A 16,135-nucleotide genomic window follows, 5' to 3' on the forward strand; every position below is an offset into this window, starting at 1 on the left:
TCACTAGCGAACCCGCTCGCACGATAGACATAGCCGTCGTGCGACTCCGACTTCAAGACGTGGAAATGTCTTGGATGGCTTCTGGCCCGCAATGCACGACAAGCGCGCTCAGGATTTGGCGACAGTGGCGTCATATTCTCCTCTGATGTGCAGATGTCCCAAAGGTTTCGCGTCGAACTGGTCGCATCAGATGCTGGAGTGTCGAGATCAAGGATTCACTTCGCGATTCCTTGTACCATACACGAGATGCTTCCCGTTTTCGTACTCCCTCAGCATCACATCTTCTCCTTCTCCCTGACCGGACTCAACATTGGTTGAAAAGCTTTGATCTGCTACAGAAGTCATCAGCATGCATCCTTCCCGAACCTCATGACATCACACAAACATACCTTGCCCATCCAACCCCCCTCTCCCCGTTCCGCTCTGTCCAAACCCCTCGCATCTCCGCCCATATCTTCTCCCCGCTTTCTATCTCTTCCTCCACACCTACAGCACACCATTTTTCTCAGCACAGCGACAACCATAAAGAAAGCCATCATAGCGAGGATGTAATTCACGCCCAAGACGATCAAATAGCTGACACCGAAAAGATTGTCGCGCGTACAGAATCCAGGCCCTAGATTCCAGGAACGGATCATGGGGTCGATGAATTGAGCAATGTACATTGGACATTTGTGGAGTGTGGGGTAGTCGGGGAAGGAGGGCGCGGGACTCGAGTGTGGTAGGTGCAGGGCCGGGTAGGTGATGATGATTTGTGGCATTTTGAAATATTCGGGTATATCTTAGAGGATCGCAGAGGAAGGTTGTCGAATGTCGGTTCTGGAGTGTGTGAAGTGTGTTCGTCGACTTATGATGCTTTGTGAGACTGATGTGTTTGATAGGGACGCACGCAGTGCGAGGCCGCTATGCAATGACCGATGCGCCGCAATTTACATGACTGCCTTGGTGTTACACGGCAGCCACCGGGTTTCTTGGATGCGGCGTCGCCCTGTCTTAGTTCATGTGCGGATGCTGAGCGTCACTTTATCTGCCATGGCCTGAAACGCGCGTCATTGTTTCGTATACATGGGGATGGCCTTGCGCGTCGGCCTTGGATGGGTAATTGGAATATTAAGGTTTTGAAATGCTATAGATTGTTTCAATGGATAGATATGCGCTAAATGCGATATTTGGGTTCGTTTTCGATGACCCGAAAGGTTGGTAAAATGCTCTTTACCTAGTCCTTCCATTTCCCACTCCATCCCTGCCGTGCCGCCTGCGCCGTCTCTGCCTCATCAACACTATCACCGTCCACGTACCCAAAGTATTTTCTAGGCCAGAGATTCAGTCCAATCTTCTCTCCTTCGCCCACAGGCAAGCCAGCATGTACGACTCTTCTATCGCCGCTGCCGTGCTTGTCCAAATTAACCCAAAACACCGCGTTTCCTTGAATGGGCTGGAACTTAATGCCTTGAGCTTCTCCATCCATCTCCCCATGAGCTACTTTGCCGTGATAGAGACCTTCTAGATCGATAGACGACGAAGGCTCGACTAGAGGGAAAGACGTATACCCATTCGTGCAATTATCGCGCAGAAAGACGAAGAACGACGCGACGCGGTTGTAGTAGACCCGCCTTCCATTTTCGAGAGTGGTGATCTGGTGTTCGGGCCAGAAATCTGTGTGGAGGTTGTACTTCTGGCCGGGGAAGTAGCGCACGAGTTGCGGGATGCTGAAAGGTTCGGAGGGAAGTAGCATGGAGCCCATGAACGTTCGCGCACGATTAAGAACGCATTCGACAAGCGGGTCTCCCAGTGGGAGCGGCGCGGATTGGGAAGTTCGCCCTGTCACACGCTGCGTGTTGCCTCGCGAGCGGCTGATGAAGGATTCCGCGAATTCAGAAGAGCTAAGAGAGGGTCAGTGACTGTCGTGACCGTGACTCAGAGCCTATACAGAATAGAGACGAGTAGGCATACCCGAGGCTGATAAGCTGCTCTGCCTCTCGCGCTGAGGTGAAGTTGTTGATATAGATCAAGAGGGGATCGAGAGATATGATTTCAGTTGTGTACTGGTGGTCTGCACATGCTTTGACCAGGCTCTTTAGACTCAGCGGCTCTTGTGAATAAGGAGTGGCTTCCCGTGCCGATAAAAGCAGGTACGATTGAAGCTGTTTGGGCAAGTACGCGTGTAGTACAGGCAGGAGCACCTGCTGAGCACTCGTATAGAAGATGCCAATGGAAGCGAGAGGTATGAACAGCAGCAGCAGTAAGCAAGTTGTGCTATGAGCGCTCGCCTGCAATGTATGTTAGTCGTCTCTGTGTAGAAAGTGTAGGTATTCCTTACGAGCTCCGATTTCCCTTTTACAGGCGATAACGTCGCTGCGTCTATGCCTTGCTTGTGATCGCGAGTCTGTCGCGCCATGACTAAATATTTGATTATAGCTCAGAGAAGCTGGTGGTATTGAGTGCGACGGCTATTGCATCATGCGGGCAGCAGTGTTGATGAACATCTGGCGACTGTGTGCGGAGTTTGATGCGTACGGACCGCAATACTGTTTGGCGGCATGCGCATCGCGAAAGGTCTTCTAGAGTGGTGATCTGTACGTGCTATGTGCATATGAGCTGTGCATGACCAAGAGTCTGGGGTAATATCCGGCTACAGCACCCTGGTGCTGGGATACATGTGCGTTGCCACACCTACAGGGTTTAATGCGTACCGGGAACAGGTAAGTAGTAGTCATGTCACGCATTCATGTCGAAATGCAAGTGGTCGATATGATGAAAGATGAGCATTGGAGATGCGCGATGTGCAGCTGCGATCGCTATCTTGGGAACATTTCAACTCCGCCGCTACCTTTTCGGGAAACCATTCATGGTGTCGTGGTACTCCAAACGCCGTGCTGGACTTTTATGTACAATTCCTTGAAGGCCAGCTTTTCCATCCATGTGCGCTCCGCCAGTAGGAAAAGACATTGTGCATTGCCCTCTTAAAGCCAGTGACAAGAACACAAAGAAAAGCTGACCAAATCGTTGACTTACGTCAGGGTCGCGAGACAGCTTTAGACTTCATCCTCCACGATCTCCTCCTTGGCGGGATCGATCTTCATAGGGGAGCCGCCGGTCTGGGCCTCCTCGTCGGACTCCGCCTTGACAGCTGCGGAATGTTAGCATTGAATAGATCGAAACGGAAAACACTGAAAAGGCCTGCAGCCTACATCAAGCTGAACACTTGCAAAGTAGGTCGCCTAATGACAATGTAGGCTCGAGGATGGTCACTTACTCTCGTTCTTCTTGCCACGGGGAGCAGCCTTCTTCTTAGGGGAGGACTCGCCGTCGACGTCCTGCTTCTTGGCGACACGCTTGCGGGGAGTCTTCTTGGGAGTCGCGTCGGCACCCTCTTCGCCATCCTCCTGCTTGGCAGCAGCGGCCTTCTTGCGAGGAGTCTTCTTGGGTGTAGCGGGAACGGCGCCGTCGGGAGAGGGTGTCACCAACTTGAGCTTGAGCTTTGCCCAGGCGTTGCTAGCTGAGCGCGGGTTGCTCATACCGGCGTAGGCGGCGAGCTTCTCGTAGTCGATCTACAGCGGGTGTGAGTAGTGTGATAGGAGTTGAAAGGGAATGGTGACCTACCTCTGGAGGACCGGACTTGAGGGACTGCATGGCCCATCCGAGGAGCTGGAGCTCGCGCTCGGTGAACTGAGGAGAAGAGCCATTGGCGACGGCGGTGTTATCGTTGTCAGACATGATGAATCTTCGGGGTGTGCTTGAATTTGGTCGCAGTGTGTTGGTGGTCAAGTTGTAAAGAGGATGCAGGAGGGAGACGGATTCAGATTATGAATGCGGGGGATTAGCGCGATGGCAGGAAAGTGAAGGTGAGCACACAAGGATAGACGGCGCACACAGATAAGCCAAATACGGCCCTCACCTCGACTTCATGATGCGAGACCCTGGATTGAGCACGCGCTATTGGTCGCCTGCCATCGGACACGCACACGTGCGCCACGACGAAGTGAAGGTGAGCCGCACCTCGATATCGGACTGCCTTACGTGATATGGTATGAGAGCAGACACTTTGGAATCCAGAGGTCTTACCCCCTCATGTCTTGTATAAATGATATGACGATAGCTCTTTCTTGCTTGCTATTCCATGAGCAAAAGTGGCAGTCAATGCAAACGACTGTCTGCATACTCGCAACGAGTTTTATTGTATTGCCACAACGAAAAGCGCTTATTCGACGAGACGACATCTATCATGATCAAAAGAAAGCCCTGAAGAGCGCTGACAACACGTCATGATGGAAGTGAAAGAGTTCGTCCTTGACGACGGAAGTCGCGATTGTTGAGAGAAAGAGACAGAAACAGGCCGCTGCTGCCACAAGCCTTGTGACGCGAGGACAAACACCCTTCCTGGAATGGACAGCAACCCATACAACGCGATAATCAGCGACAACGAAAAAGAGAGTTGAGGTGTTGTTGCGTGAATTGACGCGTCGCGGGGATGGGGTACCAACGCTTGTACTCGCCTGACTCGTGTGGGCCGGCCAGCGAATCGCCGACGGAGGAGCCGCTGGAGATTGAGGGGACGGGGCTAGGACCCAAGCGATACTCGAGCAACCCGACCTTGATCACGCCCGAGCGATACACGCCCAAGACCCGCATCAGAATCATGGCGGACCCCATTGACAGCGCCCTGTGAGACTTCCCCGACCCCGCCTTTCCCACGGCGATAGCTAACAAGCCGTGTCAGCGACCTTCTGCGCCGACTGAACCCCAAGGACGTCAAGCGCAATGTCGACCACATTATCCAGCTCAACCCCTCGCTGGAAGAGGACCTGCTCGAGTCCGTCGACATACCACTCACCGTGAAGAAATGCTCCAAGACGAAGCGCGACTTCCTGTGCTGCGACTACAACCGCGACGGCGACAGCTGGAGGAGTCCGTGGAGCAACGAGTTCGAGCCGCCCATTGAGGAAGGTGTCACGCCTAGCGATCGTGTCCGTAAGATGGAGGTCAAGGCGAACGAGGCTTTTGACGTGTACCGGGAGCTGTGAGTGCACACAGGGGGAAGGGGCAGCTTGGAGAGCTTGGCTGATATAGACAGGTACTTCGAGGGCGGCATATCGAGCGTGTACCTGTGGGACATGGACGACGGCTTTGCAGGCTGTGTCCTGCTGAAGAAGGGTACGCAGTCTTGGGTCTACACATCCATCACATGCTAATGCACGCAGCCGTCAACCCCACGCCCAAGAGCTCCGGCAGCTGGGACAGCATCCACGTCTTCGACGCCCAAGACCGCGCCCGCACCTCGCACTACAAGCTCACCTCCACCGTCATCCTCTCCCTCGGCACCGACAGCGAAGCGCTCGGCGGTCTTGACCTCTCCGGTAATATGGTGCGCCAAGTGGAAGCCGACATGGCCGTCGAGGATGACACCTCGCACGTCGCCAACATTGGAAAGATGGTCGAGGACATGGAGCTCAAGATGCGCAATCTGCTGCAGGAGGTATACTTTGGAAAGGCAAAGGACGTTGTGGGTGACCTGAGGAGCATCCCATCACTCAGCCAGACGAACCGGGACCGCGCGACACAGAGGGAGATGATCAACAGCATGGGTCGGTAGGAGTAATGGCGTGCGTATGAGGATGCATAGTGTGGCATAGATGATATCAATCGATTCTGGCTCCAGCGGTATACCCACGAGGACTGGACTATCTCGAACACAAAACGGGCTGTTGCATGTGATGAATTGCAGGCAGTGACGGGACCCCACAGAGCTACGTGTGAGATGGTAGGGAGCCGCAGTAAGTGACATGCTATCATGCCGGTCATAGACTGACTGCACGCAAACTCCGTAGATCTTGTGCTTGAGATATGCACGGTAGTCCCTTCCCTGATCCCTACGGAGAGGCAATGCATAGTCTGACAAAGCGACAAACGCTCGAAACGTCCGAGACAAACATTCCACAAAGGGCTAGTTACTTCCTACCAAACACAGCAGCCACTATATGAACACGTACATCACCAGAAACATCAGCCACCAATCTCAAGACAAGACAAGACTCAATTAAAGCTGTTCACCCTAGCAAGTCCACTGCACCATATGAGTAGCCCACCCGCAAACCGTAAGCGCTCACGGAATCTATCAACTAGTTCCGTATCATTACCGTCAGCAAAGCTAGCCGATCCGCCATCTGATCGTGATCGAACGTCTGCGACGGACCGTGCCGCCGAATCTCCAAGCGCAGTCAAGGAAGACACAGTTGGAGAAGACATGAGTGGAGAAAACAAGGTCACGGCGAAAAGCAGTCTCGAAGAGCGTGAAGAGGCAGAGACACTTGAAGAGTACCAGGGCACAATGCCGAACCTCCTTGAGATGAAACGGGACCCCGAATCAGACGCACCCGATGCTACTACAGCTTCGCCGGAAGCGCCTAATACAACACCTAATCCTCAGGCGATAGCTCGGAAGAAGTTCGATGAAAAGGTGGACGAGCTCGCAGCTGGCCTCATTACCTCGTCGAAATACATCATTCAAAAGACCATCGATAAGCTTGTTCAGATAGAGGAGGAATATCGCCAGCCTCTTATCCAGGCGGCAGAGATAGCTGCTAGAGAAGAAGGTCGCAGGGAAGGCTATGAACGAGGTTATGCTGCAGGCTTAGAACAAGGCAAGAAGGTGGGTTATGAGCAAGGCAAGAGCGGTAGCGACAAGGAAGGCAAGAACGATGAAGATGCGCAAGGCAAGAGGAATAGTGACAAGCTTGCAAAGGCCGACTCAGAACTTCCGTCCAAAGCCATGTAGAGGCGAAGCCATAGCTTGTGCCAGTCAAAAAAGGTCATGGGTGGTTAGACATGTAGTAGGCAAGCCAGTGGAATGAATGCGTTGCGCCAATTCAATAGAATCTGTAGTTGCCTGTCCTGCTGGGGCGGTGCGGTTCGGGCCTAGCGCGGCTTCCGTCTCGTGTCGCACCCGTGGACGCGACGCGACCTCTTCCCCTCTCCCTTCGTCCTAGCCCTATTTTCACGGCGTCCACCCACCAACAACTGCCTGACGTGACCTTCAAATCATTGCCATTCATCACCCTACACCAACAACGCAGTGAGATCCTATACTGCATATCAAGCGCCCCGAACCGTGCCGCCCGCCGCTTATGCGTTCGTCCCAACAAGACGCCCTTTATTGACAAGCTGGTTACTACCAGAATCTTTCATCATCATTGCGAAACCAAAATGTCTCATCGTCAAGTACACTTACCGGATATAAATCCTAGGGTCGACTGCTAAAAGCTTGCCGTAGCTCCGAGATTCGCCAATCTCCGGCTATGGACGTGACGCAGATCTTCCGCCCGCAGTGTCACCACCAACTCGTTCGGTATATTACAGCTATTATAGTTACAATATGCAGTTATCTCGAATACGGTTGACAGGTTGTTCCACTTGCAACTGAGGTCCTGCCAGCCTTGCATCAGGCATACCGTCACACCTTACGCACGGGTGCATCATTGGCAGCTGTGGCAATAGCTTCGCTGATCGTGCCAGAGCTCAGCAGTCCTCTCCATGATTCGAGCGTTGACCATTTCCATCCGGCCCTCGGGTCAAGCCTTTTAGCTTCGGGGGGCTGGAAGTGGACGGGGTTTCATCTAGATGCCCCCAATCTCACGTCTCGTGATCCCGTAAAGGAGCTCAATCTACATTCGAGTAGAACCGCGGCTGATATTCGACCGTCGAGAGTTCTTGTACAAGACGCACATAGAAGAGTCCGGTGGTGAGGCTCAACTAGATTGACTGCATGAAATGTCGACGTTCGCTGTATAATGAGGGCATTATTCAGCTCAGCTGACTTAGAGAAGTGTGAAGGTATGGCTCATGACCGGAGTCACCGAGGTGTACGCGTTACTTCAGAATCGGCTTGCAGTGTGGCACAGCATTCAAACTTTCAGGAAAGCAGACTGGACGGAAGATGCATGGGTGAGTATTCACATCTTACACAGAACCCGTACCAGCGCATCTGGACTGTCCTTCCCACGAGATTCATGTCAGAGTACGGCACGGTACTGGAACGCTTGCGCCAATTCACTGTCATCCCCGTATATACAAGGCCTTTGTTAAGGGAATGTACCCGGTCAGCAGTAGAGTGGCGTTCATGTTCCCTTCGATTCGGCAACGATTGCTCCTTCAGTGCGCCAAATAATACATGAGTGGAAGTTATTTTGGGCACTGCATATCTGATGATGAAGACAGCCTCAAACCACGGTTCATGGCCCCCCACCAACGCGCCTACACACCACCTCGCTACAATCGGGTTGGACTGATGTTGGTACGCCTTGGTTGGGTGACATTGAAATACAAAAGAGATATCAATGAAGGTCGAACTGGAAAACGCATTCTTACAGCTCAGTCTTGGTCTAGTGTACGAAGAACTGCAAGATGGCGAGATTCTCCATTGCTTTCATCCTACTTGGAGCCATACGCTACTGTTTGGCATCACCTCACCAGCATTTTACCAGAGGCACTACCGCTCTGATACCAAGCGCAACTTCAGCATCGCCGACTTCAACCCCACCTTCATTCCCGGCAACCGACCAAAGGCAGCACTCCAAGCATGTCAACGACTTCTATAGACTCTACGGCTGGCTCAAGCCTGGAGCGTCCGTATCAGACAGCGAGCTTCCGAGAGCCATACGAAAGATACAAAAGAAGCTCAAAGAGCCTGTCACTGGGGCTTTCAGCGATAAGATGATGGACATGATGAGCGGGCCACGTTGTGGCACAGAACAACCGTACAATGCGACAGATGCAGAGGACGCCTCGGATGTTGAGCGACGATACGTACTTTGGGGCCCGAAGTGGGCGAAGACGACTTTGACATGGCGCTTCGATAGCTATACGAATGACCTGTCTACAGCGCGTCAGCAAAGCACGATCAGGTTAGTCAAGCTTTCACATCATGGGTGTTTGCTATTCTGGAGGCTATGGTGTGGACCTTCTTCAGGTCAATCTCTACGATTACGTCTCCCAGTCCAATAATCCTGGTCGCTAATGCTGCAAAGTACCGCTTTTGCCCAATGGATGAATTACATACCCCTCAACATCGTACCAGCAGCCTCGAACGCTAAAGCTGACATCAACATCCGCTTTTCTCCCCTCGGTCGAGACGATACGCGTTACGGTTTTACGTCCATGATCTCTGATGGCACCTCCATGTCGTCTGGCAACATCAATGTAACCTTCAATGACGATTACCAGTGGACAGATGACCGCCTTTTCGGGTATACAGCTGTTCATGAAATCGGCCACGCTCTCGGGATGAGCCACAGTGGCGTTGAGGCGGCCATCATGTTCGCCTACTACGATGGTAGCATACGCCCTATGCATCCTGACGACAAGATGGGTATACACAGCATCTACGGCTGGAAGAGCCCGACTTGGAACCGTATCGATTCAGGCTCAGCAATCACAAACATGATACAAGTCACGTCCAACACGGCTACCACTTCGGCCAATGACGGTCTCTACCAAATGCGTTCCTCGGGGCAGATTCTTCGCTACTCGAATGGTGCATGGGTGGTTGTCGACAACAACAGGGACACTGCTCAGATCACTGGTGCAAATGGAAACCTCTACCAACGACACTACGACGGGGGTACCTTTCGCTGGACAGGCAGCGCATCTAATTGGCAAGCTCTCAGCAATACTGACTCGAACGTGATCGAAATTGTCGCTGCAGCCGATCAACTGTACTCGCGGCGCAAAGATGGATGGGTAGCTCGGCTCTCTGGTAGTTCATGGCTCAGCATCGAACAGCCCTCCGCTCCAGGCTCCAGGCAAATAGCTGTCACCGACGACAAAACACTTTGGAATCTCCTCACTAACGGGTACCTGGTTCGCTCCCTATGGCCTCACAACTCGGGCCAATGGGCCATCGTTGACGACAACGCGAAGAACATCGCCATCGCAGTTGGCGGGAACGAATTCTACAAATTGCAGAGCGATGGCTTAGTAGTCTGGTTGAACACGGCTGGTCCTAGTTGGAAGACTATCGAGAAAGCTGGAAGTGTGGGTATATATGCTGTGGGGGGCTTGTTGTATAGTAGACATGGCGATGGGACTTTATGGAGGTATACTGGGACACCGGAAGTGTGGGAGATGATAGATAATCGGAGTGGAATGGCTGTTAGTGTTGTGGGTGATCGGGCGGGAGGGGTCTGGGGATTGTCGAGCGCTAGTGAGATTTGGACATTGGTGTCGTGAGCTTTGTTGTACTAAACCATGGTCTTGCCTAGTACGTAGGTGTATACTACATGTTTTATTCCTTGGAATTTAATGTGTAGTCCCCGAATTCTGCATAGCTTTCTCAAAAAAGACCTTCTGTTGATCTTGGGCTCGACAAATCATAACAACGTGTTGCTAGCTTTAAGCATAGGGTACAATGTCTCTTCTTAGTTGCGATAGAGGACTATGTACCGGCGGCAGATGGTGCAATGTCAACTCAAATGGAGTACGGAAAAACGGACACCTTAGAATAATATAGTGCCTACTAAGAAGGCCACCCCTCGCCTACAGTTCACTCATCATCGTCTAGGGGCATCTCATCGGCCAGCGGATGCTCAGACAAATAGGCCAGCCTCTACAGGCGCAAACTTGACCTGATCAGCTTGTATCTCCTCCAACAATCCATTGCCTGGGTACTCATCCAGATCCAAATCAACATACCCCCTCTCCGCCCATTTCCTCGCAGAAACAAAGAGGGACCGCCCGTTGACACTGGCATCACTCAGAATCCTCAATAAACACTGCCCCGCATCTTCCGTCGTGGCGAACTGAACACCCACCTTCTCCACGGCATCAAAATCTTCGTGCGATAGGATACCCGTGCGCACGTACCAGGGCGAAATCATGTTGATGCGAGACCCGTAGTAGTACGCCGTCCGACGCAGCGAATGCATGATGCCGCGCATCGCATACTTTGACGCGCTATACTGGGGCCCTCGCGGACAGTCTAGGTAAGCCGCTCCAGACCCGATGAGGACGAGACAGGTATCTGTTTGGGAGGGGGAGGGGGAAGTGCCGTTTTGGGTCATGAAATAGTGGGATGCGAGTTTGGTGGTGTAGAGGGCGCCGTTGAGGTTTACGGAGATGATGTCGAGGCTGGGCTTTTGTGGGGGTTGAGAGGGACCGTCGAATGTGAAGACGTCGTCTGCGTGTATGATGCCGGCGTTGGCGACTACGTAGTCGATTTTGCCGGTGGGGGATAGGGAGGTGGCCTCGCTGAAGAGGCGGACTTGGTCGTCCCAGTTTGTTACGTCGCAGTGTACGAAGCGACAGTCTTTCAGTTCGGAGGCAAGCTGTTGTCCGCGGTGGACGTCGCGGTCTCCGAAACACACCTTTACGCCTGCGTCGACCAGTGTTCGGACATATGCTTCACCGAGACCACTGCCGCCTGCCAATGAGGTTAGCTGGCTTTTCAACCAATGTAGCAGTTACTACTGCAGCGACTATGGTTTTTGGAATAAAGGCTGTGCATACCTCCAGTGATAACAGCAGTTTTTCCTGCTAGATGGCTGACATCGAAGTCAATCGTGCAATCGACAGGTTTCGTAGGGGTGGAGCCAGGCATGGTGATCAGCAGTTCGGAAGATATTGATGAGAGTGAAACAGTAAAAAGGTGATAGATCAATGGCCTACTGACATACTTTTATAGCCCTGATTTCGTTTCTTTGACATTGAGCGGCGTACACACATTTCCCCCAGATGTAGTCAATACCTACCTAGGTAGGTGGGAGCCATGGAGTTAAGGAGCGGGTACGTGCACGCAGCTGACAGACACCGGAGCAAGTAGGTTCTAGCCGCTGCTTCATGTTGAAGCCTGGATTTAGTGGATCATGAATTTGACTTCGCATGTGAGGTGACCAAACCAGTGGTGTTGAGATGGTACCTGGGTGGCGGCAAGCAACGCGCTAATGCAGCCTGCTGACACGCTACGCAAACGCCGAATACGTACTGCCCGGACGCCTTATACGCTCTTCAGTCCGTGTCGTCATAGCATCGAGGTTTTTCCTGCGACTAATGTAAGAGAGACAATGGCTTGTTGGTTGAATGCGCAGAGTGTGGCACATTGGAGCGCGTCCCGGACAGGGCCGATGATGCCCGATCCCCGCAGGGCTAGCGCATCGGATGGGAGCACGCCCGAGCGTGCATTCCTACAGGGCTGCGTGCCGTTCCTGTCCTTCCTCAGCTTCGTATATCCAATGTGTTAACGTAGTGTCCACAACCAGGCGTTCTGCTACACATCTTCGGCATTCGTTCGCAAGACGCTGCCGTCCCCGTTGCCGAGGTCCAGCCCCACATCTTCCCCACATCCCTCCAGGGCTATGTCAACCGTCTGGGGTGCCGCGCGGGGAGGCTGGCGAGCGCGGTTGTATAATGATTTGTAGATCGGGTGTCATCTTGGATCTTCATCAAGAGTCTTGGAAGGTAATACATACGTGAAACGAACAATGCCGGTCGATGAGAATACCCTCCAGCACCCCACACTACAGCGGACCTTACGCGGTACATCAACAAAATCAACAACTCAATTTCGCAATCTCAAATACGCATCGATACCAGCACGATACAAGGATTCGATCCCCGACGACAGACTTGACGTGGAAGAGAACGGAGTCTTCAACGCTACTCAATTTGGTCCATCATGTCCACAACTACGTGGAGCTCAGGCATGGGACCTGACTTTAGTCGGAGATGCCGTCTTGCCTTGCAGCCCTGGTCAAGGCGATACAGAGAGAATGGATGAGTTCGACTGCCTGAACGTAATCGTCACGGTGCCCAAGGACATCCCGAGCGATGCAAAGAGTGGAAAACGAGGTCTTCCAGTGTTCGTATGGGTACATGGTGGTGGTCTCAGCATCGGAGCAAACAGTTGGCCACAGTATGATCTACTTCGATTTGTTCAGCGTGGTGTAGAAACCGGTAAACCCTTCATTGGCGTTTCAATAGCATACCGACTCAACGTATTTGGTTTCCTGGCCAGCGATGAGATTGGTGCAGCCGGTAACATGGGTTATAAAGATCAGGTGCTGGCTTTCCGATGGGTCAAGAAGCATATTGCGGGTTTTGGAGGCGATCCGAACAACATCACCACTGCAGGAGAGTCGGCAGGAGCGATTTCGCTATCAACGCTCCTCTGCGCGAACGTTGGGGACGAGGGACTCTTTGAGCGTGTTGTCATTATGAGTGGTGAGGCATCTTTACGCAAGTGGAGGAACAAATGGTGGCACCAGAAGATGTGCGAAGATCAGTCTACCTGTCTGAAAATCGATAGCAACGATGTCGATAGCAGGAAAAGGGTTTTATTAGACACCGATGCAGAAGAGTTGGCTCAGAGACTACCTTTAGCACAGCATTTCGCTGCAACGGTCGACGGCCAATTCTTCACACAAGAAGTCACAATCGAGTCGATAATGGATGGGTCGAGCGCCATACACAAGCCATCATGGTGCAAGGAGTTTGTGATAGGCGATACAGAGCACGACGCCCTCATTCTGAAAGGCCGACTCCTCGACCAGCCCAACAGTTTTGGGCGTCTCCTGAAGGCGTGCGAAACGCACCTCTCTCCACTCGAGACCCTTGGACTCCTACAGGTCTATTGTCTCGATGGTAACGTATTAAAGGAAGTTCAGGGGGAGCGCTTGCTAGTACTCGCATCTGAACTCCGCTTCTATCTACCAGCGCTAGCAGCGTATCGGGGGTGGAAAGCTCTCTCACCATCAAGACCAGCCTCACGATACCACTTCCACGTCCTCAACCCCATAGATGGACCTTTCAAGGGCCTCGCAGCCCACGAGCTCGATGTTGCGTATCTCTTGCAGAATTTCGACCCTTACTTCAGTGATGGCGACAGGAGGATAGCACGGGCTATGCAAGACCAGTTCATCCGATATATCCACGGCGAAGGGTGGGTTGAGGATGGCAACATGTTGGTGTTTGACAAAGACGGCACCACGGTGGTCGATGATGAGAGGTATGATGAGATGTATCGAAAGAGAAGAGGAAGTCTACTGGAGAAGATTGGAATGGAAAAGTTATGGCGTGTTGCCGAGATGTGGCAGGGTGTGCGACAGGAAGAAGAAGAGTACGCAAATTTCTCGGGCGACTCGAAGTTATGAGAGATGTGCATATCATCATTTCTAGCTACTTTCAGACGTTTCTTATGACCTGCTCAACGTAAAGCCATACTTTAATCTCATCAAGACAGTCATGGTATTACAATGATATATCGCCCAAGATCTCCATTCATTGTGTGCATCCGGGTCAAAGCTTGGACGCTGCTTCCAAGGTTCCTCCTTTACAAAGCGGGACTCACGTGTCGCCTGCCAGCCACTTAGGTACCAGCACGTGCGGCGTCGCTAAGAACTTGGAAGTAGGTCAACTACATACCCACATCACCGCTACAAACTCTCATGCATAAAAGGTCTTGCCGACTACAATGCAACTCAGAAACGGTAAAGTGTTTTCTCTGGCGGAACGTCTCTCTCAGAAGACGGCGGAGGCGAGGTAGGCCGAAACGGATCTATCCATTCGTCTCACCAGAAGCGCTCACCATGATAGAACCCTGCAAAACCAAAGCGACTCGCCACTCCTTCGTCTCCCCGGAGAGATACGCAATGCTATATACGAGTACGTCCTCGGCGGCCATCATATCAGTCCAAGGTTGAGTACCCAGGCAACCATTGTAGTCGATACGTCGCAAGGGAAACGAATACCCAAAGAATGTCTCTTCGTCTTCAGCCAAACCTGCCGACAAACGCGCTCAGAAACTGGGCTCATGCTTTTCAGCCTCAATGATTTCATCGGCTTGTGCCGCTCGACGCACCACTTGCCAAAGACTATAGCGCTCTCGCAGGACCAGTGCAACGCTATACGAAGTATCGCAGTTCCAGCCTGTTGCTTCGGACACTTCAGGAGTACATCGGTCGCGACTGCCGTACCACTGCCTGGAGTTCAGCGAGTCACCGTAATGTCTAATTATGGGAGGAACTATCGAGTAACGGAAGAGACGACTGAAAGGGTGAAGAAGGAAGTTACCAAGATCTTTGGGCGCGAAATGGAAGTTGTGGTGGTGAACTCGACGACGATGTTCGAGAAAAAGGCGAAGGAGATCAAAGCCTAGTAGAAATCAGATGCGAACATCAGGGTGAAAGCAATTTGACCTATTCACTCGGATTGTGCATGGTAACGTGACCTTGCCTGTTTGGGACTAGCCTTCCACCGTTTGTAAGTCACAACTCAACCTTCGAAATCTGCGTTGTTTCGCACAGAGGATCTACATCCGAGTCGAATCATCCCATGACTGTATCGCTACTCCCTCCGTTGTCACCCACCACCAAGCACCGCCCTTCATTCGCAATGTCAAGCTCAGAAGAAGTCCCCTTCTACTCAGCCGCGAGTTGGCGGAGACGAACAAACATATATAACGTAAACACTCAATTCACAATCCACAACCCACAACCCACAACCATGACGTCCATTCCAACTGATCTAACCCCCAACCCCCAGCAGCCCACCCTCTTCGGCGACGGCCTCCCAACCAAGCGACCAAAAGCCACCTCCCCACCCTGGGCACCATGGATCGATCCCGGCCGAGAAGTCCCCTCTGAAGCCGAATCCCGATGGTCACTCTACCTATACTACGAGTTCGACCGAAAAACCTTATTCTTCGAACAAGTGCCTGTTCCAGGCAACAGCGCCGTCCCACCAGACGCGTCGCAGTGGCCGTGGCCAGCCAAGTTCTTCGACGAAACGGCCAACCAGATCACTGAGCGGAACGCAAAGGAGTCGGCGTTTCTTCGTCTGCCGAAAGAGTTGAGGTTGGTGATATATCAGTATGTGATTGCGGATAGTGATGGGACGGTTGGCAATATTACTAGTGCTGGAATCGTTTCACATGCGAGGGCAAGGTTTCCGTTGCTGCGAGTTTGTCGACAGGTGTATGCTGAGAGGGGGTTGATTCCCACGTCTTGAAGGCATGTCCAGTCTTATCAATCTGGAGTTGCCGCATACCGAGGTGGATTGGAGCTGGGAATTTTGGTATACCTACGGATGGCGGATACCGAGGTGGTCTATAAGGCTATTAGTTGGCACAGGATTGTAACGCCCTCCGAAG

At 52.4% G+C, this 16,135-nt stretch overlaps 8 protein-coding genes across 8 annotated transcripts; 5 read left to right on the forward strand and 3 right to left on the reverse strand.

The window, feature by feature from the left end:
* Nucleotides 1-1,216: 1,216 nt before the first annotated feature.
* Nucleotides 1,217-1,744, reverse strand: J4E85_009233 (uncharacterized protein; the record flags this gene model as incomplete). The annotated part of the gene is made up of 1 exon (XM_051473457.1): nt 1,217-1,744. The coding sequence occupies one exon, from the start codon at nt 1,742-1,744 to the stop codon at nt 1,217-1,219; it is 528 nt and encodes a 175-aa protein (XP_051322662.1).
* A 1,291-nt stretch (nt 1,745-3,035) lies between these two features.
* On the reverse strand, nt 3,036-3,717 carry J4E85_009234 (uncharacterized protein; the record flags this gene model as incomplete). Its single annotated transcript, XM_051473458.1, has 3 exons — nt 3,036-3,130; nt 3,257-3,551; nt 3,604-3,717. 3 exons carry the CDS (start codon nt 3,715-3,717, stop codon nt 3,036-3,038), a joined length of 504 nt encoding a protein of 167 aa, XP_051322663.1.
* A 754-nt stretch (nt 3,718-4,471) lies between these two features.
* On the forward strand, nt 4,472-5,593 carry CAP2 (F-actin-capping protein subunit beta; the record flags this gene model as incomplete). Its single annotated transcript, XM_051473459.1, has 4 exons — nt 4,472-4,665; nt 4,721-5,020; nt 5,075-5,154; nt 5,202-5,593. 4 exons carry the CDS (start codon nt 4,472-4,474, stop codon nt 5,591-5,593), a joined length of 966 nt encoding a protein of 321 aa, XP_051322664.1.
* Nucleotides 5,594-6,073: 480 nt separating this feature from the next.
* J4E85_009236 (uncharacterized protein) lies at nt 6,074-6,775 on the forward strand (the record flags this gene model as incomplete). The annotated part of the gene is made up of 1 exon (XM_051473460.1): nt 6,074-6,775. One exon carries the CDS (start codon nt 6,074-6,076, stop codon nt 6,773-6,775), a length of 702 nt encoding a protein of 233 aa, XP_051322665.1.
* Nucleotides 6,776-8,400: 1,625 nt separating this feature from the next.
* J4E85_009237 (uncharacterized protein) lies at nt 8,401-10,494 on the forward strand (the record flags this gene model as incomplete). Its single annotated transcript, XM_051473461.1, has 3 exons — nt 8,401-8,900; nt 9,024-10,029; nt 10,447-10,494. 3 exons carry the CDS (start codon nt 8,401-8,403, stop codon nt 10,492-10,494), a joined length of 1,554 nt encoding a protein of 517 aa, XP_051322666.1.
* Nucleotides 10,495-10,580: 86 nt separating this feature from the next.
* J4E85_009238 (uncharacterized protein) lies at nt 10,581-11,590 on the reverse strand (the record flags this gene model as incomplete). The annotated part of the gene is made up of 2 exons (XM_051473462.1): nt 10,581-11,413; nt 11,500-11,590. The coding sequence occupies 2 exons, from the start codon at nt 11,588-11,590 to the stop codon at nt 10,581-10,583; spliced, it is 924 nt and encodes a 307-aa protein (XP_051322667.1).
* Nucleotides 11,591-12,470: 880 nt separating this feature from the next.
* J4E85_009239 (uncharacterized protein) lies at nt 12,471-14,138 on the forward strand (the record flags this gene model as incomplete). Its single annotated transcript, XM_051473463.1, has 1 exon — nt 12,471-14,138. The coding sequence occupies one exon, from the start codon at nt 12,471-12,473 to the stop codon at nt 14,136-14,138; it is 1,668 nt and encodes a 555-aa protein (XP_051322668.1).
* A 1,351-nt stretch (nt 14,139-15,489) lies between these two features.
* Nucleotides 15,490-15,979, forward strand: J4E85_009240 (uncharacterized protein; the record flags this gene model as incomplete). The annotated part of the gene is made up of 2 exons (XM_051473464.1): nt 15,490-15,839; nt 15,958-15,979. 2 exons carry the CDS (start codon nt 15,490-15,492, stop codon nt 15,977-15,979), a joined length of 372 nt encoding a protein of 123 aa, XP_051322669.1.
* Between the last annotated feature and the right edge of the window lie 156 nt (nt 15,980-16,135).

Source organism: Alternaria conjuncta (genome assembly GCF_024043145.1).
Source record: "Alternaria conjuncta strain BMP 0040 chromosome Unknown scaffold_16, whole genome shotgun sequence".
In the NCBI taxonomy this organism is placed as follows: Eukaryota; Fungi; Ascomycota; class Dothideomycetes; order Pleosporales; family Pleosporaceae; genus Alternaria; species Alternaria conjuncta.